The sequence below is a fragment of the Gymnoscopelus microlampas genome, assembly GCF_963454915.1.
Source record: "Gymnoscopelus microlampas genome assembly, chromosome: 16".
In the NCBI taxonomy this organism is placed as follows: Eukaryota; Metazoa; Chordata; class Actinopteri; order Myctophiformes; family Myctophidae; genus Gymnoscopelus; species Gymnoscopelus microlampas.
Window position 1 is genome coordinate 1007879 of NC_139953.1, and position 27770 is coordinate 1035648.

General features: G+C 42.9%; 2 protein-coding genes across 3 annotated transcripts; both read left to right on the forward strand.

The window, feature by feature from the left end:
* Positions 1-2236: 2236 nt before the first annotated feature.
* Positions 2237-15189, forward strand: LOC311063871 (ankyrin repeat and SOCS box protein 2-like). 2 transcript variants are annotated; one of them, XM_084083487.1, is made up of 9 exons: positions 2237-2334; positions 3774-4121; positions 5297-5448; positions 5570-5725; positions 10679-10924; positions 11073-11244; positions 11365-11923; positions 13105-13258; positions 13526-15189. In XM_084083487.1, the coding sequence occupies exons 2-9, from the start codon at positions 3781-3783 to the stop codon at positions 13678-13680; spliced, it is 1935 nt and encodes a 644-aa protein (XP_083939613.1). In that variant the 5' UTR covers positions 2237-2334; positions 3774-3780; the 3' UTR covers positions 13681-15189. The 2 variants fall into 2 exon arrangements, with proteins under 2 accessions (XP_083939613.1, XP_083939614.1); XM_084083488.1 differs by having other exon boundaries at positions 5297-5439.
* Positions 15190-15884: 695 nt separating this feature from the next.
* On the forward strand, positions 15885-27723 carry LOC311062572 (ankyrin repeat and SOCS box protein 2-like; the record flags this gene model as incomplete). The annotated part of the gene is made up of 9 exons (XM_084081712.1): positions 15885-15909; positions 17499-17840; positions 19842-20008; positions 20142-20297; positions 21468-21716; positions 21822-21993; positions 22121-22679; positions 24080-24233; positions 27668-27723. The coding sequence occupies exons 2-9, from the start codon at positions 17506-17508 to the stop codon at positions 27721-27723; spliced, it is 1848 nt and encodes a 615-aa protein (XP_083937838.1). The 5' UTR covers positions 15885-15909; positions 17499-17505.
* Between the last annotated feature and the right edge of the window lie 47 nt (positions 27724-27770).

The window sequence follows — 27770 nt, forward strand, 5'->3', positions numbered from 1 at the left end:
AGGGTGCTCTGGTTGAGGACACACTCACCTGTGTCCTTCCCTATAAATGTGAGGTTCATTCTGTTTCATGCCAAACCCTGAAGAACACCTTAGTGGTCAAAACGTTGGTGAATAAATGTATGACTGCATCGTGGCTACGAGTTGTGCGGCCTCTTCTTTTACCTTCAGTATTTTGCACCGTGGTCTGCAGTAGAGATGTACCGATACCATTTCTTTCTTCCTTCTTGATACCGATTCCCATAGACTGTACAGACCGTACATGAAGCCTATTTTTCAGCAATTTCAAATCCGCCATCTTTCTATATCGCGTCATATCCTGTGCAACCGGAAATGAACGCTATTGGTTGGGTAGCTTGTCAATCAAATATCCCGCCCCTCCTAGAGCATACTACTAATCATCCTAATCATCCATTTTAAAATAAATGGGACCATAATTTACCAAAACACATATCATGGTGATTGAAAGAAGAAACTAGCGACTGGAAGCATATAGTATTTATGACAATGTTTATTAAGGTAACAAAATCAAGTCTAAAGTTTGGCAAAAACCCACCCACTTGCATTGAGAGTTATTTGAGAGTTATTTTTTCTGACACCAGCAGGGGTAAAACAGCAAAACTGCAGGCCATTCATATCAACTGTCACTTCCTATATAGACTCAATGTCAAAGGCAGATGTTGGGCCCTTGGTCCAGGGACCATATGGGTTCCTTGATGGGGTCAAGGAAGCTTTTGAAAGGAAAGGACATACATTTTGTCCGTTCTCTAGATATCTCATGGGTGGCAAAACTCGCACCGGATGTTTGGTGAAATACATTGCAGTGGATTGAGCCGGCTGGAGCAGCTCATGAACAAACATTATTTCTGAATGATTGAGACCATTGTAAAATAATCGCTTCTAGAAAATAAAAGAAAACATATCACATTTGTTTCTGCTGTCTTATTTTTCCTTGTACACTCTACATAATTTTATTTAGGTATCCAAAGAGCAGAGAGAGTAAGATTCTCCCTGGGCAGCCAAAGAGCAGAGAGAGTAAGATTCTCACTGGGCAGCCATAAACTCTCAGCTGTTGATAGACTGATTGACAGTCACTGATTGACAGCTGTCTGCCAATCAACCAGTTAACACCTGTTGACAGCTCACACACGTGCCCCCCCCCCCCCCCCCCCCCCCCGCCCCCCCTCCCTGCTGCCCAGTGAGAATCTTACTCTCTTTGGATACCTAAATAAAAGTATGTAGAGTGTACATGGGAAGACAAGACAGCAGAAAAAAATGTGTATGTTTTCTTTTCTTTTCCAGACGCGATTATTTTACAATGGTCTCAATCATTCAGAAATAATGTTTGTTCGTGAGCTGCTCCAGCCGGCTCCATCCACTCCAATGTATTTCACCAAACTTCCGATGCGAGTTTTGCCACCCATGAGATATCTAGAGAATGGATGGAATTTATGTCCTTTCCTTTCAAAAGCTTCCTTGGATGGGGTTCCATATGGACCCTTTCAGGTCTGTAACTCTGAGAGTGCACAAATGGAACCAAATGGACCCGTAACCGTAAGGGTCCATTTGGTTCCATTTGGACAATCTCAGAGTTATGGGGGTCCTTGAAAATAAAAGTTTTGAGAACTGAAGCAATCAAAATATGACTGTAAATAAAATAATGTGATAAATTACGTGGTATCGGAATAGCATAGACTGGCATACTCGCCGATACGGATACCAGCATTTTAGAGGCAGTATCGGCAGCTTTTCCGATACTGGTATCGTTATCAACTCTAGTCTGCAGCACCTCTACAACATGGCGCGCCCCCCTTCTTGTTTGTGCAGTAGGCCCTATGCCTTACACATTTTGACACTGCTGCTGAAAGACAAAAAATATATTGTAAGGTCCTGACCCTAGCCTTTATTTCTATACACCGGGGGAAACTCATTTACATTCTCTGGGCCTTCTATGGTGTTCCCGAAAAATATGGTGCAGATGATAGCGGTAAGCTATAGTTGGTTTCGAGCGAAAGTTCAGAGACCCACGAAGGTGAGACAAGAGTTTGAGATACTTGCGGGCGTCCTACAGGGTGATACCCTGGCCCTCTCTCTCTCTCTCTCTATCTCAGCTGTCCTATACTGTTTGTCTCTCCTACACTGTCTCTCTCTCAGCTGTTTGGGGGTGACCAAACATAGATCATGTATCAAGTCAGTCTAAGAATAGTCACAAACAGAGACCATCTGCAAGTCTGAAGGAGAAGAGAAGAGAAGAGAAGAGAAGAGAAGAGAAGAGAAGAGAAGAGAAGAGAAGAGAAGAGAAGAGAAGAGAGATTAACCACAACCTCCAGTATAAAGGTAAGGTTACTTAACATTAATACTGTGGACAGTTATGAACACTATGGTTACTTAACATTATGGTTTGGTTATGAACACTATGGTTACTTAGCATTACTACTATGGTTTGGTTCAGCCGTATAAGAGAGAGACACGTCACACTTTGATCTCGCCACAAAGTGGGCCGCTATGGGCTGTAGTTCCACACATTGGAACTTCCTCATTGAAAGCGCATTTCCGCATTCCATTCTTACAATGGGAGTCTATGCTAGTGTCGTCACTCTCATAGTTATACCACACTAGTTTGGTTATGAACACTATGGTTACTTAACATTAATACTGTGGTTAGTCCGTTTAATTCCTTCATATTTGTTTTTGTTTCTGTGCGGCGGTGGTTGCCAAACTGGGGGTCCCCAGATGATTAGCTTAATGTGCAACATTGTTTTCTCACTCAACAGTAAACAAACCAACATACAGGGTATCTGTACATTTCTAAAGTTACAATTGAATGACTTGTAAGACCTTTTTAATACCAAATTGGCCAAATTGTCAAATATCACGCAAGAAAGAGGCAAACATGATGAAAATAGCCAAACTAGAAGCTATTTTCACAATATTTATCTGTGGAACCGAGTCAAACTAAATGTAATGCCTACAATTCCAAGTACCAGGTGGGGAGCCCCAGTTCAAATATGATTATTGGTAAAGTGCCTGCCCACCGTGGTGCATCTGGCTCTACGTCCTCCCATTGGGGGCTCCTCACTGGTGGGTGAATCAGTAGGATATAACAGCAGTGACAACACAGAAGTGTGTGTGAGGAGGAATCATTTGGCATAACAACTAAATTGGCTCTATGCACAGCAGCCATATTGGAAAGTTATTGGGCCTCTTCTTACTTCCTGCCATTCTGGTCAGGGTGCTGATATCTTACATGTTGGCTCACTAGAAACACTCCATGTTGGTTCCCAAATGGCCCCTTATGGTGGGTGTGTAACTCTGAGAGTGTACAAATGGAACCAAACGGACCCGTAAGGGTCCGTTTGGTTCCATTTGTACACTCTCAGAGTTATAGGGGTCCTTGAAAATAAGACAACCACTGTGCCACACTAAATGGAACAGAGCCTTAATTAGTATCATTGGCAACACCTGTGAAGGAAGTAAGGAAGGGGCCCAATTTATTCCCAATATGGCTGCTGTGCATAGAGCCTATTGGGGGAGAAGAAGCGGTAAAAAGAAATCGGTGTGAAGGTGTCTTTCATTCACTGAGCTCTGCCAACCTTTCCCTACAAATGCCTGCACCTATACATGCTGTTTATTGTACGTGACGAAGACCACAGAGCATCGAAGATGGTGTGCGGATCTTTTCTCAGTGTTCGCCTTTGTGATCCAGCACCCGTCGTAATATTTGGATGTGCTTGCAACTCCTGGACTGCAATTGTCTTGTTATTCTCCCATATCAGCATCGGCATGGAGACAGCTGGCCTTTCTGTGCCAGGAGCCTCTGGTCCATCGTTGGAGGACTATTCTGTCTACACCAACCTGTCTGATGAGGAGCTGATCCAGATAGCCGTCGAACGCAGCATCAGTGAAGACCACAATAACACTCCATCCACAGATTCCAGACAAACTCCATGTCCACCCAATCCAGAAGTCAGACAACCCAGCACCCAACATCTTCACAGCACCAGAACTCAACCCAGCACCCAACATCTTCACAGCACCAGAACTCAACCAGGCACCCGACATCTTCACAGCACCAGCGTTAACTACAGTTCCCGAAATCCTCCAACTTCAAAGCCTCCAGATGTGTAGGTGTCCGTCGGACATGTGAATTAAAACATCTGTTCATTTCATATAGGTTACCCTAATAGGTTAGTGGAAGTATAATTTAATTATTAGCAGAAGAGTCAATAAACATCAACACATCAGTAACACATCAGTAAAAAAAAACAGTAACATCAGTAACACACCACTACATCAGTAATGCACACAATCATATTCAAACAGTGACTATGGTACATTTGTTAATTTTGACGGCACATTTTGATTTAGTTTTAGTCATAGTCTTTTGAATAAAATTCCATTTAGTTTTTGTTGACTAAATATCATGAGGTTTTAGTCAACAGTTGATTTAGTTGACAAAAAAAATATTTTGGTGGGCCGTGATGCAGTGAAAATGCATTAGCTGTGGGCCGAACATAGCCGATCTACAAGCTATGAATTGAAAACGTCCTAATTGCTGTTGCGTTTAGGGAATGGCCTCCATGCCTGCCTGGGATTTTTTTTGTAAGACTGGTCATACACGAGCGTACACATTTGTTTACATTTACATTTTGTAATTCGGTCGCTATTGAAACATTTTTCTCAAGACCGATAAGGTTTTCACCATTTCTGATGCGTGTGCTTTTTGAACATGTTTAGGCCTTCAAAATGTGATTGACTCTATGCACAGCAGCCATATTGGGAATGAATTGGGCCCCTTACTTACTTCCTTCACAGGTGTTACCAATAATACTAATTGAGGCTCTGTTCCATTTAGTTTAGCACAGTGGTTGTCTTATTTTCAAGGACCCCCATAACTCTGAGAGTGTACAAATGGAACCAAATGGACCCGTACGGGTCCATTTGGTTCCATTTGTACACTCTCAGAGTTACACACCCACCATAAGGGGCCATTTGGAAACCAAAATGGAGTGTTTCTAGTGAGCCAACATGCACGATATCAGCACCCTGACCAGAATGGAACAGAGCCTTCATTACATTAGTATCATTGGTAACACCTGTGAAGGAAGTAAGAAGAGGCCCAATTTCTTTCCAATATGGCTGCTGTGCATAGAGCCTATAAGGCTTAGCTCCTGAACAACATTCATAATCGCTCCATGGTCAGACTCGGCATGACACAAAGGTGTGATTGTAAAACATTACAGTATGTGGTAATGTTTACTGTTTACATTACAGTATGTGGTTGTGTATTGTTTTCTAGGGAGGAGGAACCTCAGTTTGCAAAGATAAGGGCGATAAGAACGCTACTCAAGCTCCATGTGTTGTCCAGTAAGCCTGACTGGCTGTCCATCCACCAGGCTGCCTTCCATGGCGAGGAGGCCTGTCTCAGAGTGCTGCTGACAGGTAACACAGGTAACAGGTGTTTTCTTATTGTCCTCCTTAGTAACATTTCGACAGGAGAGAGGAGACATGGTTCTTCAGGGGATTCTTTGACCTTCTCTCTGTTTAGTTTAGTGTGTCTTGTTTCTTCCAGCCCAGTATGGTATGGTGAACAAGAAAACAGCGAAGGAACAGACAGCGTTGATGCTAGCCGTCGATAAACAGCATGCAGGCTGTGTCCGTCTGCTGCTGGAGAGTGGAGCTGATCCTGAAATTGTGAATGAAGATCGAGAGACTCCACTCTATAAAGGTACAAACACCACAGTTTGTGCTGCAGTTTGTCATTGATGATGCAGGAATTAGCAGTGGTACGTATGTCTATTCAGCAAGGGCATGTGGTCGCAACGGGTTCCTAATGCCAAATCAAATGCTGTCCCTTAGAGACCCCTACTGCTTGGTTTCTATCCTACAATGATCCCTGGTTTTCTGTCCTACCATAACCACCCCCAGTACTGCGGGTTTTCTATAAAATACCAGGACTCAAAATATCCTCAAAATAAATAGGTTGATCCTTGAACTCCATCCCAGAACACATCGCTACTCAATTTATTAGCCTCTAGTGGTGGAGAGGTTGTATCACGTTAAAATGTGTTCACAATTATTTTCACTATGCCTAGGGTTAGGCATAGTGGCCCTCATTTATCAACGCGGTGTAGACCAAATAATGGGCGTATGGTGAGATCACCGCAACTTTCGGCATTTATCAATACATCCTGACTTTGACTTTAGCGTACGGCCTGCTCAGATCTCACGTCAGGTCGGAGGCAGTTGTTGACTTCATTCGTAACGTGGTGGCACTGGACTGACTGCAGCCCGAGTCTCACAGGGAATATCACTGCTCGGTATGGGTTAAATAAATGAATATACAAACATTCCATTCATGGCGATGTGATTGGTGTCATAATCTGTCATACATGTAGGCTACTAGCCTACTTGACAAAGATTGTACCGTTACGCAGTTTGGCTTGCAAGTAGGTGTGTGTGTGTGTGTATGTGTGTGTGTGTGTGCGTGTGTGTGTGTGTGTGCGTGTGGTGTGCGTGTGTGTGTGTTTGTGTGTGACTTGACAGGCAGCGAGGCGAGGTGAGTGGGGGACACGCTTTCTTATTGGCTTTCCATGCTTTGTTTGGTCGTACTTTGGTTCTTCATGTTGTAAAATCGGGGCGTTTCGAGAATATTTAAGGGCGTGTTATTTAAATGGCGCTCGTGCTAGTTAAATGACGCAGATTTATCAAAGCTCCAACCAAATGTACGCTAGGATTGGCTGTATAGGATCGCTTGATAAATGCCACTTGGACGTTGGCCTACGGCCAGATTTACGTAAGGCAAAAAATAAGCATTGGTGCAGACCAAATAATGGGCGTACGGCGAGATCACCACAACTTTTGGCATTTATCAATATATCCTGACGTTGGTTTAAGCTCACAAGTGTCACATCGCGACGCGTTGTGCGCTTGTAGATCTGCTATTTTCAAAATATACGAGCGCTTTTGCGAGAGCATTTTCCAGGAGTCGCGACTCCCGACCATCTTTTCATGCACAGTGAGGTTTACAAACTTACAGTAGCTTGTCCTATGGTCAGGGCCGTACTGGGACCAAAATTCTGCCCTGGCATTTTGGTCCGAACTGGCCCACCACCCCCCGGGCCGTTTTATCAACGGGGGGGGGGGGGGGGGGTTTCACAGCTTCAGCCCAGCCCTGCACATGAACTCTGCAGCCGCACTGAGGCCCCTGCTGGAAAGCATCCCAGCCCAAACATTAACGTAACTAATAATTATAAATAATTGTAAATAAAACTCTTTCTTATTGGCTTTTCATGCTTTGTTTGGTCGTATTATGGTTCTTCATCTCGTAAAATCGGGGCGTTTCAAGGATATTTAAGGGCGTGTTATTTAAATGACGCTCGTTTTCAGCCGTCAGATTTATCAAAGCTCCAACCAAATGTACGCTAGGATTGGCTGTATAGGATCGCTTGATAAATGCCACTTGGACGTTGGCCTACGGCCATATTTAAGGCAAAAATAAGCCGTTCTTCACGCTCCATTGATAAATGAGGGCTAGTGTTTGTGAGGTTAGGGTTAAGGTTAGGTTTAGGCTTAGTTTTTGTGAAGTTAAAGGTTATGGGTTTAGGCGCCACCTTGAGCGACACACCAAAGGAAGAGGGAGTCACCCATTCACACACTGATGGCAGAGGAAACCATGCAAGGCACCAACCTGATTATTAGGTGGAGCCAGGAATTGAACCAGGAACATTCCGATTCCCAAGTGGCCGCTCTACCTCCTGAGCTGAATTGAATACATAGGACCACAATGGAAACGAGCCCTCTGGGCTTTTTGTGTCATCCTTTTAACATTACTTGTGTAATTGTACTGCTGTACTGTTTGCCATTTGTTAATACAGTATTCAATATAATTCAATTCAATTCAATTCAATTTTATTAAAGTGTCAAATCACAACAAGTTGTCTCAAGACACTTTACATGTAGAGAAGAGACCCAACATCCCACCCTGAGCAAGCAATTTTGCGACAGTGGCAACGAAAAACTCCCTCTTAATTCAACAGGAAGAAACGTCAGGCAGACCCTAGGCTCTAGGGCGGGGGCCTTCTGCCTCGACCGTGTTGGGGGAAATAAGAGAGAGAGAAAGGGAGAGACAGAGGAGAGACAGAAAGAGATACAGTGCAAGCAGTAACAATAACAATAATAGCAAATATAATAGTGTAAGATACTAGCATATGATAGTATAATATAGTACAGCAATAGTGTGTATGCAGTATATAATGGAATAATATAAAAATGTTTAAGATAATATAATATGCGGTATAGTGTAGTGTAGTAGAAGTCCACGGTCGTGTCCAGGTCGTGCTCCATGGAGAGAGGCCCGGTCCGGTCCGCAGTCACAGTCTTGAGCCGCAGCTGGGGGTCTGTAGTAACAGTCCATAGACTCCATGGAGAGGCCCAGGCCCGGTCCGCAGTCACAGTCTTGAGCCGCAGCTGGGGGTCCATAGTAATAGTCCATGGACCTGCGACGTGGGTGGTAGAAGAAACTCCGGGGAACGAGTCCCCGGTTGTAGAATTAGTGGCAGGCCTTACTAGAGCGTGAATCCGTACAGGGTTAATTACGATTGTACCAATGGGACACAAACCCACACAACCAAAGGGAGGACGGGAAGAGAGAGGACGAGGGGAGAGAGGAGAAAGGGGAAGGTGGGGGAGAGAGGATGACTATAGGGGGACTGAGTCTATACACTTCGGCTATAGGCTTTATCATAGAGAAAGGTTTTTAGTCTAGTTTTAAATATACAGAGTGTGTCTGCTTTACGGACTGAGACTGGGAGAAGGTTCCACAGCTGAGGTGCTTGAAACTTAAATGCTCTACCTCCTGTTCTAGTTTTTTGGGGGTTTACTGGAACCGTAAGCATTTTTTCATACTGTGGACGCAGTGGTGTTCTGGCTGGTTTACGGTTTATTGGTTATAATCAACCAATCAATCAATCAATCAATCAAAAAAGCTGCTGCTGCCCCTATAACCATTAATTGGTCCACTTAACTACAGTAGCTGTATACGTATGCAGGAGCTAAAAGAACCAGGGGTACTTGAGAGAGGTTGAAAACCACTGGTGAATCCTCCATTGCTTCATCTATACCTTCACCGTCTTAGCTTTCTATATTTCTCTTGATACAAACTGAAATACCCGCTCACCTTAAAATGAAAATGTATCAATCTTGACGTAGAATAAAAACTACAACTTGTGACTAAAACTTTTGCCAGTGAAGAAGGCAGGCTTCGTAGTCAAATGTCAAAACATTCTTAACATTCGTCTTTGCATTTTAACCCATTTAGACCTGAGGCCGATTCTAAAAACGCCTTCTAAATCCTGACCTAGGTTTTCTGAAAAACTTTATTCAAATTTATAAAAAAAAATCACACCCAGTGTGAAGTAGGCGGTGTGTGGTCATCACAACATGACTCACTTTAAAAAAAGGATAAATTACTTTTTTTAAAGTCCATACTGCTATTCATAGGGCTGCACATGTGTCATGTGTTTCGCTAGCCAATCACAGTCCTGAATTTGCAAAGTCAGCCAATCACATTACAGTTAGTGGTGATGACACTAGCTGTAATGTGATTGGCTGACTTTGCAAAAGTATCAATTTGCATTAACAATGGAAGGGTTAGGGGGTATACAATGCGTTGTAGACTATTGGCCAATCACGGTGCAGGATTGGTCGGTGTCCAAAACTCACTTATAGGGGGCGGCTACACCGCCCCAAAAATCACACCCAGTGTGAAGTGGGCGGTGTGTGGTCATCACAACATGACTCACTTAAAAGAAACATAAATGTGTTTTTAGCGGCGCTAGCCCTCTATACCTGGCTTTTGCGTCAACGTTCTGATTGGTCAGACACGTCAACAAAGTGATTGGTCAAGCTTCACGTGACACGTGGCTATAAACATATTATAAACACTTATTGATGACAAAATGTATCAAAGGCGCCGCTACCTTCACACAGGTGTGATTTTTTTAAGTCCATACTGCTATTCATAGGGCTTCACATGTGTCATGTGTTTCGCTAGCCAATCACAGTCCTGAATTTGCAAAGTCAGCCAATCACATTACAGCTAGTGGTGATGACACTAGCTGTAATGTGATTGGCTGACTTTGCAAAAGTATAGATTTGCATTGACTGTGGAAGGGTTAGGGTTGTAGACTGCGTTGTAGACTATTGGCCAATCACGGTGCAGGATTGGTCAGTGTCCAAACCTCACTAATAGGGGGCGGTTACACCGCCCCAAAAACTAGAAAATGTGCTCCTCGGAGCACAGGTCTCCGCCAGTACTGTTCCTGATTAATCCTGTCTTACCTCACTTCAAAAGATATAAATGATCTTTTGAAGTGACATACCTATTTATAGAACTCTATTTCATCATGCGTCTCGCTAGCCAATCAAAGCACACCCTTTCAACATATTGTCACGTGTCACGTGAAGCTTGACCAATGTTAGCTTGGTGGACACACGGAAGGACGAGAACGAAAACATAGTCTCCTGGCGGAGACAATTACAACAAATGTTTGTTGATATATACTGTACATAGCAACAAGAACCCCAAAACATGGGTTAAGAAAGTACAAGTAGTTCAAAAATGGTCAGCCTACTTCAACAGAAGCTATTGTATAATGTTAACCAAGTGTGTTCTCCCCAGCATGTGAGAGGAACAATGCGGGGCTGGTGGAAATTTTGTTGAACCACGGTGCAGCAGTCAACACGCCATGTATCCAGGGATATACAGCGCTGCACGAAGCAGTTTTACAAAACAACGTGGAGATCTGTGAGATGTTGGTCAAAGCCGGAGCCGAACTCAGCGTAGTCAGCATCTATGTCATGACTCCTCTCTCCATTGCTGCTCAGAATGGAAAGTTAGAAGCAATATGCTTCCTTCTCAAACATGGTAGGTGCATGACACCCATACTGCTGGTTTTCTATCCTACCTACCAGGACCTTTAGTTCTGCTAGTTTTCTAGCTGTACTAGAGGTTATATCAAATGTTGGATGGACATACAGACAGACAGACTGACTGTGTTCTATTGTGTGTTCAGGTGCTGATATTAACGGTGCTGCATCTAGCGGTGCAACGGCGCTCTATGAAGCATGTAAGAATGGTCATGTGTCCACCGTGGAGCTGCTCTTGTCTCTCAAAGCAGACGTCAACAGATCCACCAAGTCTGGTCTTCTGCCCATCCATGTGGCTGTGCAGAAAGCTCACACAAGGTCAGAACACTTCTCTGTTCAATCACTTACCTTCAACAATGAAGGTGCCTTCCAGTAATGAAACACACCAGTCTCTCTGTGTTCCTGTGGATTTAATTTAACTGCTTTTTGTTCCTTCAGTATTGTGTCCCTGCTGATTCCCGTCACCAGCCGGAGCAGAATCACGAGTTGCGGCATCAGCCCGCTGCACATCGCCGCAGAGCACAATTGCAATAACATCATGGAACTTCTCCTGAAGGCAGGATTCGACCCCAACTGCCAGCTGTCTGAAGATCGACGTAGGATATACGAGGACAAACACAGCACGGCACTCTACTTCTCCGTCTACAACACGAACCTGGAAGCCACTGAGATGCTGCTGGAAGCTGGAGCCAACCCCAACCTGGACTTGTCCAAGCCCCTTCTCGTTGCCATCAGGAGTGGCTCTTTGGGGGTGGTGTCCCTTCTGCTGAAGTACGGAGCTGACGTGAATGCCTCCATCTCCACCCAGCCCTCTGCATTTCCCTCTGCGGTGCTCCTTAGCATGGAGCACCTCCCCATGCTCAAACTGCTGCTGGACCACGGCTGCAACGCTCGCTCCTGTTTCCACTGTGTTTACGGCAGTAAGACTCATCCCATACAAACACACAGTGAAGAGCAGAGGAACTGGAACCGTGATGCTCCACGGAGCCGTCTCCAGGTGAAACCACTCTTATGTTTCTATTCAAGATCACTCTTCATACAGTATATGACAAAAATGTAAATGCATGTTTGTTTCCATTGTTGTCATGGTCATGGATCGGAGTAAGCAGAGGAAGCATGAACAGCAAACAACAGGGTAAATAAGTAGAGTGCAGTGAGAACAATGTAGTGCCTCAAAGAAACTAGGACACCGGGTAAACAAACGATCATTTGTCCAAACGATATGCTACTGTATCTAAATAACATTTTTAACATTGATGGTCAAGAAAGACTAATCTAAGTAACAAACACATGAGAATAAGTAACCAACATACAGTATATCTGCATAGTACACTAGCATCTATCGAAAACATATGACAAGAAGGGATGCAAGAAGAGTGCTAGGGGTATAAGGTGGAGTCTGAAGAGGTGAGTGCTAGGAGTCTGAAAAGAGTCTTCAGAATATGGTGGGAAATTGGGAGTTGGTCTGCTGTTCTTACTGCAATGGTGTTTATTCCACATTCTTGGAGCCAGGAGGGAGAAGATTCAAGTGAGGAAGAGCGTTGTCCAGGGTGTTATAGGGAAGACTCGGCACGGAGGCCAATAAGGAGAGAGTTAGAGTAGTCAAGCTTGGAGATGACTGAGGCCAGGATAAGGAGCTGGGTATAGTCTCCTGTGTGAGGAAGGTTCTGACCCTTTGGATGTTATAAACTCAGGGCCATATTTTCGCCGGTGCCTTACTCATTATCCCTAAACCTCTTTGCCATTTTTTACTAAACACAGATGACATAGTGGAGAGAAAGGAGGAGGTTGCAGAATCAGTTGAGATTGAGAGGGAGGGAAAGGAATCAAGGGAGAGAGAGAGGAGTGGATAGAGGAACAGAGAGAGGAACAGAGGTCTAGGGACCTCAGGTTACGTTTTATGATGATAGTGTGACGCTGGGTTTAGGTGAGAGAGAGAGAGAGAGAGAGAGAGAGCGCGCGCGAGAGAGAGAGCGCGCGCGAGAGAGAGAGAGAGAGAGAGAGAGAAGGTTATGAAGTATGAAGTACAGTAGTAATCTGAGATCTGTAGGGGGGTAACAGAGAGGTTAGAGGGAAAGCAGCAGCATAGTTTTCTAGGCTGTCTGGTTGTATGTTTACTACTCTGTCTAGTTGTGTGCTTTCTATCCTGTCTAGTTGTTTGTTCTCTATCCTGTCTAGTTCTGTGAGGCTGTGTCCAAGCCGTCCACCAGTCACTTGGTGGGGCCTCTCATTTCTCTGCTGTTAAACTACGTCAGCCATGTCAGGCTGTGTTCCAGACTGATGGAACATCTGGTCTCTTCTCCACTCTGCACCGATATCAATATCAAAGCAGGTACGTTTATTATCTAGTCTCCAATGAAACCAACATACATTGTAGGAGAGACAGACAGTCAAAGGCTCTGGTCGGATCTGATTCTAGATCAGCTAGGTACATGTGGTGCTGGAGATGTTTTTACAAGAACTAGTTACATATATATATGTCATATACTGTGTGTGTGTGTGTGTGTGTGTGTGTGTGTGTGTGTGTGTGTGTGTGTGTGTGTGTGTGTGTGTGTGTGTGTGTGTGTGCGCGCGTGCGTGTGTGCGTTTTCGTTTACAGTGCCTCCTCATCCTCTCATGCAGCTGTGCAGACTGAGGATCAGACAACTGGTTGGTGTTGGCAGGTTAAAGGTCGTCCAGGATTTAGATCTTCCTTCCAGACTCATCAAGTTTCTCTGCTATGAAGTGGACTGTTCCCTGGACCTGGACACTTAAACAAAACAATGGATTAAACCACTGGTCACTCAAAGATCTCTGCCTATACTGGGGAAATAAAATAAAATAAACGTAATTGCAGAACCAGTGAAAAGACTTTATGGTGCCCCTTCATATTGGTATGGTGATATGATTTGTCTTCAAAGCAGTGGGTGTAGGTTTGTCAGCAGCTGTTCTAGCTCCTACTGTACATTTAATTTAGATTTCCTCAGATGTTTCTACGTGAGACTAGTCACTCATCCCTGGTCCTTTATACTGATGGTTTGTATATCCTACCAGGACTTTAAGTGCTGCTCGTTTTCTATTCTAACAGGACCTCTATTTATGCTGGTTTACAGTTAATTCAAGCAGGATTCTGATTCTCTGTGTTTTTTATCTACATAAAAAACATTTGTATTTACACATCCATGGTGTCATATAATAAATTAGTTCTTTAACACACTGCAAGAGAATTAATGTCATTAACATATTGTTGTTGTTGTTGTTGTTGTTGTTGTGTGTGTGGGTGGGTGATGGGTTCTAATATACTCATGAGACATGCTGTGACATAATCGTTGTTGAATTGTAATAAATATTGTACAGTATGCCACATTTTGTAGTTTTGTACTGGTTCTGAGCTGTAATGCAGCTACTGTATTGTCCATGTTGGGCATTATTCGTTTGGTCTGGTGCAGCATTTTGACTGATTTCTGCATTGGGGCCAAAGTGTTGTTTTTTATTTTTCTTCCTCTCATTATACAATAGGTAATCTGTTCTCAAGAACAGATTCTGCTCTGCGTTTGAATCTGTCGGGGGGGTTCTTCATATCGCGTACGCACTGGCCTACAAGTGGGCGTGCCTTCAGATCAGGAAGCAGGCCGTGCTTTACCCAATGAAATGTAGTGGGCGGGATTTACGTGTCCGCCGATCCTTCCCCACTCTAAACAAACCGAAACTCATTTAACAATAGCGTCCTCGATGCAGACAAAACCACGGAAAGATATTCACATTTTAACTTCCTTTATCATAGAAACAAGTGGGCTTATAACCAAACGATCCATGTTCTCTGGGAGAAGTGGTGTTAGTGTTCCGTGTAGAAATATTGTTAGTGGGAATGAAAACATAGTCGCACCACCGGAAGTGAAAGGCTGAAGGCAGACAAAAACCCCGGTTTCCTTGCGCACGGGTGCTACGTATTCTTCCTCCCAGAGCCAACTGAGATAGTCAAAAACAGCAGAGGGCGCTGTTTTTCCTTTTCATTTGGCGATGGGTTCCCAGATTGTACAATAGGTTATGACATTTTGTATGTATGGAATGTGTGTTTAGCAAAATGTCTCATGTGCAATGTTTATTTGTGTTTAACTCTTTGACTGCCAGAGTTTTTCAGTAAAGTCTGCACCCAGTGCCAGCAATTTTGAGATTTTTTACTAATATTTCAAGAGCCACAGAATGTTTTGTGCTAGGACTAAAATGACACACAATATCTCAAAAGAAAGTGGATAATCTCTACTTAAAATAAGTCTCTAGCATGTTCCGGCAGTTGAATATAGCTTGTTTTCACCAAAAACAAACCTCTGGGAACACAAAGCTGAGAAAAACGACTTTTTGTGAAGGAAACACTCAAGCAGAACTCTCTTTTGCCACTTTATTTTTTGGCTTCAGTGACATCAGACATGATGTACAGTAGCCGTTTTCGATATATATATATATATATATATATATATATATATATATATATATATATATATATATATATATATATATATATATATATATATATATATATATATATATATAATTTTTATATTTAAATGTATTATAATAGTTCTATTGGTATAGCGTCAGTATACACTTGTCTGGTAAACTTTATGTCCTCTGAAGGTCTCTGAGTTCAACTGACCAGTTGCTGCTTGGCATCCTTACGATGGGACTCAAGCCCAGGAGGGTTAGGGTTACGCTACCTGTTTTTAAAACTTTGTCTTAAAACTCATTTGTATTCTTTGGCTTTTAACAAAGTTTGACAGACTTTGTTTGTGTTTTATTGTCCTTCTATTTCATTTATTGACTGTAGAGAACTATGGTCAACTCAGATGTTTTGAAATGTGCTTCATGAATAAACTTGGATTGGACTGGATTGGATAAAGTGTCTGAAATCATGTGACAGTCTAAGAATAAAGTTAGAGAAAGAGATACAGTCTGCAAGTCTGACAGAGAAGAGAAGAGAGATTAACCACAACCTTCAGTATAAATGTAAGAACCTCTAACATTAATACTGTGGATAGTTATTAATAGTGTGTTACTAATGGTTACACATTATCACTGTGGTTAGTTATGAATGTTATTGTTACTTAATATTAATATTGCGGTTAGTTATTCGAAGAGATGGGGTTTGGGGTTGGATCATGTCCTGAAGGTGCAGGGGTGCCATGCCCTTGATTGCCTTTAGGTGTCATTATTCCGACGACCCATTATTCTGATGTCACGTTGGTCCGACTGGCCCCATTATAACTGACTATCCCTAACCCTAACCTCACACTAATCTAACGGAATAATGTCAGAATTAAGATGTCAAGATTGGATCCCACCAGTGCTTTGTACTGGTTGCGGGCAGCAACCAGAAGCCTTCTGGACATTCTGGAGTCTACAAAGGTCTACAAAGTCGTGGCATCCTTCAGATGTCCTCGGTCTCTGTTTTGAGAGTAGAATAGAGATGCCCTAACAAAAATTGCTGTGGTTTGGTAGAATATTTGATCCGAATGTCAAGGAAATGCATGTCTTTTTTGATTTGAGTCATTGCAGACTATTTTGTGCAAACTAGATCTTCCACTCTTAGCGTTTTCTTCAAAACACACTTTTTGCTACAACTCCTACAACCTTTGTCCAAAAATCATACAAATCAGTACACAGCATCTCTGAAGTAATGTGATAAAGATATATCAGTCAGATTTCTCATATACTTTTCCAGTTGTCTATAACTGCCTTCCAAAAAGTGCTGGCCTAGATAACCTGGCTTGGCGGAGACCTGCCCTCAGAGCAACGCACTTTCCTAGTCTGTTTTGTTTCCTCTGAAAGACTATTGGCATTGAGATGGGAATGGTTTAGTGTCTGATATTAAGTACATCATCATGGCCTTAAAGGACAACTTTAGTTTTTTACAACCAAGGTTTATATTTTAGCTTGTAATTAAAGTAAATAAAAGATGAGTGTTATTTTTTTTTAATTTACTGCTTTCTACAGTTTTGGCAATTTTTGCGATATTTTTTACAGTGGGCGGGGGCATTCTGTCCGGTGGCTAAATATGCATTTTTTACACAATAAAAAAGGTCCTGTAGTCTTTGATGGCCAGATGTGAGTTATTGGGGGCTAGAAGAGCTACTGTAAATAGTATTAAAGAAAACACCGGGCTATTGTGTAAAAGAAGACATATGTAGCCACCGGACAGAATGCCCCCGCCCACTGTAAAAAAAGATCGCGAAAATTGCTAAAACTATAGAAAGCAGTACATTTAAACATTTTAACACTCATATTTTATTTACTTTAATTACAATCTAAAACATAAACCTTGGTTGTAAAAAACTAAAGTTGTCCTTTAATGCTGAATGTCGGGTGATCAACTAATATATATTTATTTGTCATATTCCCAACCCTTTTTTTTGCCCCAGGTGAGGGGAGTGATAAAAGGACCAAGAGTGTGATAAGCTACATTCTGATTGGTCAGCTTCTATAGTCATACATCTTGTGATTGGATGGCAGCTGATGGACATTTGTCAATCATTTGTTTGGAACAGGTCAGGAATATCACATTATTTCTTTGTTGTCTTGTTGTTCTCCCTTATCAGCATAGTCATGGAGACAGCTGGCCTTTCTGTGCCAGGAGCCTCTGGTCCATCGTTGGAGTTTGAGGACTATTCTGTCTACACCAACCTGTCTGATGAGGAGCTGATCCAGATAGCCATCGAACGCAGCCTCAGTGAAGACCACAATAACACTCCATCCACAGGTACCAGACAGACTCCATGTCCACCCAATCCGGAAGTCAGACAGCCCAGCACTCCACACCTTCCCAGCACCAGCACTCAACCAGGCACCCAACATCTTCACAGCACCAGCGCCCTACAAGATCACATTATCACTGCTCACTACAGTTCTCCCAATCCTCCGACCACAATGCGTGCTGACCGGTAGGTGCAAATTAATATGATATCATTGTGTTCTTATTGACCTAACCTAGCCGAGCGAAGATGGGGTTTGGTAGGACTATGCTGCAGCTTTGTCTTCAAGGGGAACGTGACAGTCGAAAAATAAAAATAAAACTAGAAAAAGTGCTCCTCGTAGCACAGGTCTCCGCCAGGTCAGGTAGGTTATTGTGGCCTCCTGGTGGCGCTATAACAGGCCCATGTGAAATATTTGGGGTAGAGGTTCTGAATTGGCATCCAGGGAGTGTGTGTGCTCAGTTTCGCTGGGATCAAGCCATCGGTGCCGGAGATTAGCTGTCCACAGAAAGAATGACACACACACACACACACACACACACACACACGGACGGACGGATGGACGGACGGACGCACGCACGGACGCACGGACGGTGCAAAACATACCAGGCCGAAACAAAAACACCAGTAACACAGACCAAATTAATAATATAAAGTAACATGTGTCCTCTGCATTTAACCCATCCTAAGCATCAGGAGCAGTGGCCACTAGGGGCAGTGCCTCAGGGAGCAGTGAGGGGTTAAGTGTCTTGCTTAGGGACACTTTGATACGTAGGCCGTAGGCTTGTGTTTCCCAGATTGCCTCTCTACGCAATGAGCTACGGCCACCCTGACTAAACTGATTCATGTTACCAGTAGGTGGTGTTATGTCTATAACTCAATATTGCCACCTAGACGTCTTTAAGACATGACTCGTGCCGAGTTACAAAGCACTAATTGTTTAGTGGTGAAAGATGGACAGTTGACACGTTTGCAAAAACTATTTTTTTCCCTTTTCATTGTAAGAGTTTGAGGCGGATCTGAATAGGTCAAGTACAAATGCTGTAAGTAGCATAAAAAGCACTCAAATACCACAATCAATTCAAAATGGCTTCCTGTTGGGTTTTTAGGTCATGGCATCAAGAGGCTTTTTGAAATCTCAACATGATACAAGTGCGTGCCAAATACGGTTTTACCTATATAGGTAAAACCGTATTGTGGTGCTTAAAGTTAAAACATTTTGTAGGGGAAACTATTGAGCCATTTTCTATTTTTCACCAGTGATTTATTTGTGCAAGGAATACCCCTTGCATAGGGTCCTAATGAAAATAAACTAGAAAAAGTGCTCCTCGGAGCACAACTCTCCGCTGTTGGGAATGTTGGGAATGTTCTATCTGTATAAGTGTCCTATCCGTCCTGTCTGTATAAGTGTCCTATCCCTCCCGTCTATATAAGTGTCCTATCCGTCCTGTCTGTGTAAGTGTCCTATCCGTCCTGTCTGTGTAAGTGTCCTATCCAATTGTTACAGTATCCGCCATTTCTCAACCATTTCGTGATTGTTCCTGTCTTACCTCACTCTTACCAGACTTGTGTTGGGAATGTTGGGAATGTTCTAATTCTTATGTTCTAACTGTCCTATCCATCCTGTCTGTATAAGTGTCCGATCCGTCCTGTCTGTATAAGTGTCCTATCCGTCTGTATAAGTGTCCTATCCGTCTTGTCTGTATAAGTGTCCTATCCGTCCTGTCTGTATAAGTGTCCTATCCGTCCTGTCTGTATAAGTGTCCTATCCCTCCTGTCTGTATAAGTGTCCTATCCGTCCTGTCTGTGTACTGTAAGTGTCCTATCCGTCTGTGTAAGTGTCATATCCCTCCTGTCTATATAAGTGTCCTATCTGTCCTATTTGCCAATTATGTATCAGCCATGCAGCCATTTCGTGATGGTTCCTGTCGTGATGCCATGTATTTATACAATATTTCACCGTATTGTCACGTGTCACGTGAGGCTTGACCAATCGGTGTGTCATATTTAGAAAGTGAAAACAAAACTCTCCTACGGAGAGTAAAAATACATAAATAAATACATTAAATAGAAGAGAATTTGAGAAACATAAGATCTCCAGAGCCAGAGATCGATAATACTTCTATGGTCGGCGTTAAGAGTCAGTGTGATTGTAAAACATTACAGTGTATGTGGTGCCATTTTTTCTAGGGTGGAGGATGCTCTGTTAGCGGCGATAAAGACTGGTGACGCTAACAGAGTCAGCACGCTAGTTAACGTCCCAGGATGCAACCTGGTGTCCAGTAAGCCTGGCTGGCTGGCAATCCACCAGGCAGCCGTCTATGGCCAGGAAGCCTGTCTCAGAGTGCTGCTCACAGGTAAAACAAACACTTGTTTTCTTCTTGTCCTGTTGAAGACCACTTTGACAGAAGATGTGGTGGGATTATTTTTATTGGGGATTATTATTATTATCTTATCTCAGTTTACTTAAGTGTGTCTTGTTTCCTCCAGCCCAGCCTGGCATGTTGAACAAGAAAACAGCAGGGAAACAAACAGCGTTGATGTTAGCGGTCAATCATGAGCATGCAAGCTGTGTCCGTCTGCTGCTGGAGAGAGGAGCTAATCCTGAAATTGTGAATGAAAATCAAGATACTCCTCTCAAAAAAGGTACAAACACCACAGTTTGTGCTGTAGTTAGTGATTGATAATGCGGCAAATAGCTGTGTTATGTCTATTCAGTCGTTCCCAATACAGTTCCTTATTGAACTCTGCTGTTTTTTTCTCCTACCAGGACCTCCAGTGTTGGTTTTCAATGCTACCATAATCCCTAATCATAGAGTTAAAAGTAATAGAGAGGGCACCGGAAATCCCCGCCCATCCACTTGTATGGAGTTGCTCACGCAGCGCATACTCCCTTTTCACCCCTTCCTCCGGGTTGGGAAAAGTAACGGGCGGGGGTTATTTGGGGCCTATGTGACGCGTTCTGCGTCACCGCCATGCACAACTCTGTGCGCAAGCTCATGAGTCGAGCCAATTTGTCGAAACCGTTTTTACTCGTCCATGTGTCTGGCCCCAGCCGTAATAGGCTGCAGTACCTTTGATTGGCCAGCATATCCAACGGAATTCACTGCTCCCTCTCGGTTCTGCGGGCTTGGCCCTAATAATCTACTGTTGGATTACTATCCTACCATGGCCCCTAGTAAAGTCTGTGTGCTCAATACAACCAACAAGTTCATTGTATTCACATAGGGTTCTTGTTGTCATTCTACTTAGCTGATTACTAAGGGTGAAGATGGTGAAAAATGGTAAATGGTGCATTTGTATGTAGTGCCTTCATCAAAAGCACTTTACAATGTGCATTACATTCACCCATTCACACACATTCACATACCGATGGCAGGAAACCATGCACGCCACCAACCTGCTCATCAGGAGCAGTTAGGGATTTGATTGACTTACCTATTACCAAGTAGCTGCTCCTGAGCCACTGCTGCCTCTATAACCATTCATTGGTAGCTGGTGTGCGGAAACCAGGGTAGAAAAATACTGGTGAATCCTCTTTTAGTTAATCTGTTCCGTGTCCCTCTCTGTATTTCCTCTGATAAAAATGTTAACAAATGAACAAGCTACCACTCATCTTAAAATAAAAAGTGTCATTCTTGAAAAATACACGATTATACACGATTGTCTCTGAAGAAGGCATTTTCTCTGCTTGTTAAGAAAGTAGCAGAGGAAAAATACCAAAATGGTTCAGAAATCAAATCACAAACAAACTGTACAGCCTAATTAAACAGAAGCTATTGTATATCTTTACCAAACAGTGTCTGTTCTCCCCAGCATGTGAGAAGAACAATACAGAGCTGGTGGCCATTTTGTTAAGCCACGGTGCAGCAGTCAACATCCCAAGTATGCAGGGATATACAGCGCTGCATGCAGCTGCTTCTCAGAACAACGTGGGGATCTGTGAGATGTTGGTTAAAGTCGGAGGAGCCAAAATCAGTGCAACCAGCAACTACGGCATGACTCCTCTGTCCACTGCTGCTCAAAGTGGAAAGTTGGAAACACTACGCTACCTTCTCAAACACGGTAGGTAGATGACACCCTAGTACTGCCAGTTTTATATCCTAGTAGGACCTGTAGTACTGCTGGTTTTCTAGCAGTACAAGAGACTGTGTTCTATTGTGTGTTCAGGTGCTGATATTAACGGCAATGCAGCTGACGGTGCAACACCGCTCTATGAAGCATGTAAGAATGGTCATGTGTCCACCGTGGAGCTGCTCCTGTCTCTCAAAGCAGACGTCAACAGATCCACCAATTCTGGTCTTCTGCCCATCCATGTTGCTGTGCGGAAAGCTCATACACGGTCAGGACACTTCTCTGTTTACAATCAATCACTTACCTTCTACAATGAAGGTGCCTTGCAGTAATATAAAAAAACACTAGTCTCTCTGTGTTCCTGTGGTGTTAATGGCTGCTTTTTGTTCCATCAGCATCGTATCCCTGCTGATTCTCATCACCAGCCGGAGCAGAATCACAAGTAGTGGCATCAGCCCGCTGCACATCGCCGCAGAGCACAATTGCAATAACATCATGGAACTTCTCCTGGACGCGGGATTCGACCCCAACTGCCAGCTGTCTGAAGAACGACGTAAGATTTACAAGGACAAACACAGCACTGCGCTCTACTTCTCCGTCTACAACAGGAACCTGGAAGCCACTGAAATGCTGCTGGAGGCTGGAGCTAACCCCAACCTGGACTTGTCCAAGCCCCTTCTCGTTGCCATCAGGAGAGGCTCTGTGGGGGTGGTGTCCCTTCTGCTGAAGTATGGAGCTGACGTGAATGCCTCCATCTCCACCCAGCCCTCTGAATTTCCCTCTGCGGTGCTCCTTAGCATGGAGCACCTCCCCATGCTCAAACTGCTGCTGGACCACGGCTGCAACGCTCGCTCCTGTTTCCACTGCGCTCACGGCAGCAAGCCTCATCCCACACAAACACACAGTGAAGAGCAGACAATCTGGAACCATGATGCTCCATGGAGCCGTCTCCAGGTGAAACCACTCTTATGTTTCTATTCAAGCTCACTCTTCATATGACAAAAAATTATGTTTGTTTCCATTGTTGTCATGGTCATGGATTGGAGTAATTAGAGGAAGCATGGACAGCAAATAACAGGGTAAATGGTCACATACTGTAAGTGGAGTGCAGTGAGAACAATGTAATGCCTCACAGAAACTAGGACACCAGGTAAACAAACTATAATATGTTTCAAACGACATGCTATCTAAATAAAATTCTTAACATTGATGGTCAAGAAAAACAAATCTAAGTAACAAAAGCATGAGAATAAGTAACATACAGTATATATGCATAGTAAACCAGCATTTATCAAAAAACAAGAAGGGATACAAGGAGAGAAGAATGCTAGGGGTATAAGGTGGAGTCTGAAGAGGTGAGTGCTAGGAGTCTGAAAAGGTGATTCTTCAGACTACGGTGGCAAATTGGGAGTTGGTTTGCTGTTCTTACTGCAGGGGTGTTTCAGTCTGTCTTGGAGTCAGGAGGGAGAAGATTCTAGTGAAGGGTGTGGAATGGGGGGGGGGGGGTACGACGACACGGGACACGTTACACGTTTTGGATGGTTGAAATCCAGGGGTGCTATGACTGAGGCCTGGATAAGGAGTATAGTCTCCTGAGTGAGGAAGGGTCTGACCATTCAGTTGTTATATACTCAGGGCCATATTTTCGCCGGTGCCTTACCCATTATCCCTGAAGTTCTTTGCCATTTTGTACTATTTTTTTATTTTTTTTTATTTTTAATAGTTCAACAAGCCGATCTTCATCAACACGTTGTGAGCTTTTAGGCTATTTGAAAATGACTAGGGGCAAAAAAGTTTTTTGTGCGTCACAGAAGGGTGCGTTACACAAAATTTACTACGATCTGGTGGGAAAGCCGAGGTCGCCCCTCAGGAGTTTCCTTTCCAAGAAAGTCTGGCCAGTCATGTAGGAGGAGAAATACTTTTGGTGCCACCCCAGTGATTAGTGGGAATATGAGAGAAAGACCTTCTGAGGTCATCAACCTTGTTAACAAATTAGGTGACGAAAGCTTCAGCAGAGGGATGAAGGGGGGTGGGGAGTGGGTGTTTAAGGAGGGAGGAGAATGTGGAAATGACACAGGCATGCTGGCTTGGAAGAGAGAGGGCAGTGACAGTCAAACACAGATGACATAGTGAAGAGAAAGGAGGAGGTTGAAGAATCAGTTGAGAGAGAGGAGTGAATAGAGGAAGAGAGAGAGGAGGAGGGGTCTAGGGACCTCAGGTTATGGTTTGTGTTTGAGGGTGGCTGTAGGGCAGTAACAGAGAGGTAGAGAGGGGATAGCAGCAGCATAGTTTTCTAGGCTGTCTGGTTGTGCGTTTACTACTCTGTCTAGTTGTGTGTTTTCTCATCTGTCTAGTTCTGTGAGGCTGTGTCCAAGCCGTCCATCAGTCACTTGGTGGGGCCTCTCGTTTCTCTGCTGTTAAACTACGTCAGCCACGCCAGGCTGTGTTCCAGACTGATGGAACATCTGGTCTCTTCTCCACTCTGGACCGAAATCCAGATCAGAGCAGGTAAGTTGATTATCTAGTCTCCAACAGTCAAAGGCTGTGGTCGGATCTGATTCTAGATCAGCTAGGTACTGTACATACATACTGAGATGTTTTTACAAGAACTAGTTACATATGTAATTTACTGTGTGTGTGCGTGCATGCGTGCGTGTTTACAGTGCCTCCTCATCCTCTCATGCAGCTGTGCAGACTGAGGATCAGACATCTGGTTGGTGTTGACAGGTTAAAGCTCCTCAGGGATTTAAATCTTCCTTCCAGACTCATCAAGTTTCTCTTCTATGAAGTGGACTGTTCACTGGTCCTGGACACTTAAACAAACCAATGGATTAAATCACTGGTCACTCAAAGATCCCTGCCTACTGAAACGTCTGGGAAAATAAAATAAACATAATTGCAGAACCAGTGAAAAGACTTCAAATTGGTATGGTGATATGATTTGTCTTCAAAGCAGTGGGTGTAGGTTTGTCAGCAGCTGTTCTTATTTTAGATTTCCTCAGATGTTTCTAGGTGAGACTAGTAGTCACTAAACCCTGGTCCTTCATAATGATGGTTTGTATATCCTACCAGGACTTCTGTACTGCTCGTTTTCTATTCTAACAGGACCTCTATTGTTGCTGGTTTTCTATCCTATTAATCCTAGTATTAGATAGGATAGAAAACCAGCATTACAAGAGGAACAGAAATAACCAGTGGTTTACAGTGGATTCAAGCAGGATTCTGATTCTCTGTGGTTTACATGTAGATTTGTATTTACACATCCATGGTGTCATATAATACATTATTTCTTTAATTAACATATTATTACATATTACTGTTGTTGTTGTTGTTGTTGTTGTTGTTGTTGTTGTTGTTGTTGGTGTTGAGATGGGGTGGTGGGTGGTTTCTGATCTACTTGACTAACACATCTTTGTACACCATATTTTGGGCTGATTTTGTGTTGTACGGTAGTACTGAAAATGTGTGTGTGTGTGTGTGTGTGTGTGTGTGTGTGTGTGTGTGTGTGTGTGTGTGTGTGTGTGGGTGGGGGGGTTCTAACATGCTGTGACATAATTGTTGTTGAATTGTAATACATATTGTACAGTATGCCACATTTGTACTGATTCTGAGCTGTAGTATTGTCAGCTACTGTAGTATTGTCCATGTTTGGCATCATTCGTTTGGGCTGGGGCAGCATTTTGACTGATTTCTGCCATTGGGGCCAAGGTGTTGTTTTTTATTTTTCTTCCTCTCATTTTACTGTGACTACTTTTAAATATATTTATACTGGAAGCAAGCTAATTATCCTTTTTCTAACTAAATGGTGATGCATAGTTTTTTACCTCTGGGTTTTGTGGACACTGTGCTGATCGATGAACAGGTCTGCTAACCTGTTTATATATTGTTTATGTATAATATGTAGAATAGTCACAGTTTGAACTATTCAGCATAGTTTAGCTCTGAGTGGTACTTGGTGAAACATTCCCCCGGGTGTAAGGAGATATTACAGCATGTACAGTACCCCCACCCCCCTTTTGGTACAAACCCTGCATCGCCTGGTTGGTCCCTGCTTTTGGGCGGTGGGAGGTAACACTACACGTACATTGCCTGCTAAGTGTGCATTCAGCCTGCACTGAGGGTCGTTGTAGGGTGCCCTAGGAGCCTGTGCAGGTGGAGGGTCATTGCTCTCTTCTTCCTCACCCCCCAGCATGTCTAGTCCATGACTTAATCACACTTTGCATGAACGAGAGAACAACTGGCCTTGTAAATAACAAAGGCGTTGAAAAGGCGTTGATTTCAAACAAATAGGCTACAAAGTTTGTCTGTCCACTTGTTGGACTTACTGACAAACGGATAGTACACAATGTTCTGGTCCAATTGTGACCATTTTTGACTGGAGGACAGTCATTTCGCTGGTGCCCATTGTTCAGGAAAGGAGAAAACTTTATTTTTTTCAAAACATTTTTTTATATATAAAATGAGTTTATAGCCCAGTTAGACACTTCACATACTAGAGTATGTCTGACAGAAATTTCAGAGCTTAAATCGACATGTAAATATGAAATAAATGCATTAACATGTAGTAAAATATAAGGTTAGAGCTAAAATAACTAAGTACATGTACTCAAGTACTGTACTTAAGTATAATTTTGAGGTACAGTATGTTTTACTTTACTGGAGTATTTCCAATTGTCTATAATTTTACTTCTACTCCACTACAATTATTTGAGAACTTTAGTTGCACGTTACTTTGCAGATATAAATGATTACATTATAAAACATACATTAACCACTTTAGCCCTATTTTATACCTGGGCTATTTCAAAATAGCTGTTAAGTTATTCCACGCCTCCAATGCCTGTGAAATTATGATTATTATAATCTGTGTATTTCCTGCTTATTTGGGATTATACCAGAGTGGTAGGCCGACATCTAAAGGCAGGGGTGGATACATACATGTATGAAGGGGAGTACTGCTTGTTTGGAGGGCTGTAGGTCGTGAATTCCATAAGTTCCTTATCTCCAGAGAAGAGAGAGAGAGGCTCAAATGACAACAACAACAACAACAACAATGTCTATGTTATGGGGGATGAGAGGTAGTCGGAGCATGCTATTTGAGGAGAAAGTCACATGACAATGGGTGATGACATCTCTTTGTCTCCCTGAGGAAACTTTGGGGAGAGAGTTCAGTTTCGAGGAGTCCCTGGACAGATCAGTAGTGAGTAGAAAAGCACTTGATACACAAAGATTAATAGTCAAATATGCTGATATGTTTATTGTTTGTGTGAAGATTCATGTTGGTAATATTGTCAATGTTGTTTCTGTATTTTAATCTTTCTGTAGGTTTAAAACGTGACCTGACTGCCTAACCTGGTTAGACTTTGCTAGTGGAATGTGAGCCTGCTGGCAAGGTCGTAGTTGACTAACATTGTAGTTAACTGGCCGCTTAGAACTATGGTCTACTTACTAGGTGTGTTAATGTATGTTTGTATTTGTGTAGTAAATAAAAAAACATCAAAGACACAGGTTTGAGTAGGTCTGAGTATTATCTACTTTACACCTATCCTGGAACTCCGAGTCTTTTGCGAGGGCCGTAGCCGACCTGACGTACATGTAGTGTGCACCGGGTTGGAAATTCGTACTATAGCCTATCTACAAGCTCACAACGCGTTGCATCGCGACGCGTTGTGAGCTTGTAGATCTGCTATTTTTCAAACATTTTAGTACTTTTACTTTTTGTACTTTAAGTACATTTTGATACCAATACTTTTGTACTTTTACTCAAGTACATTTTTTATTCCGGACTTTTACTTGTAACAGAGTACTTCTACATTGCAGTATTGATACTTTTACTTAAGTAAAACATTTGAGTACTTTTTCCACCACTGATAATTACTATAAAATATTCATTTTTTCACTGTTTATTAAGTGTGATGTACCTCTCTTGTCACTGCCAACAGGTGGTAAGGTAGAACTAGAAGAAGAGCGCTCCGCCTCCCTCAACTCTTTCCAGTAGTAAAATATAAAATAGTTTGGTAAATATGATCAAAATCACATCATATT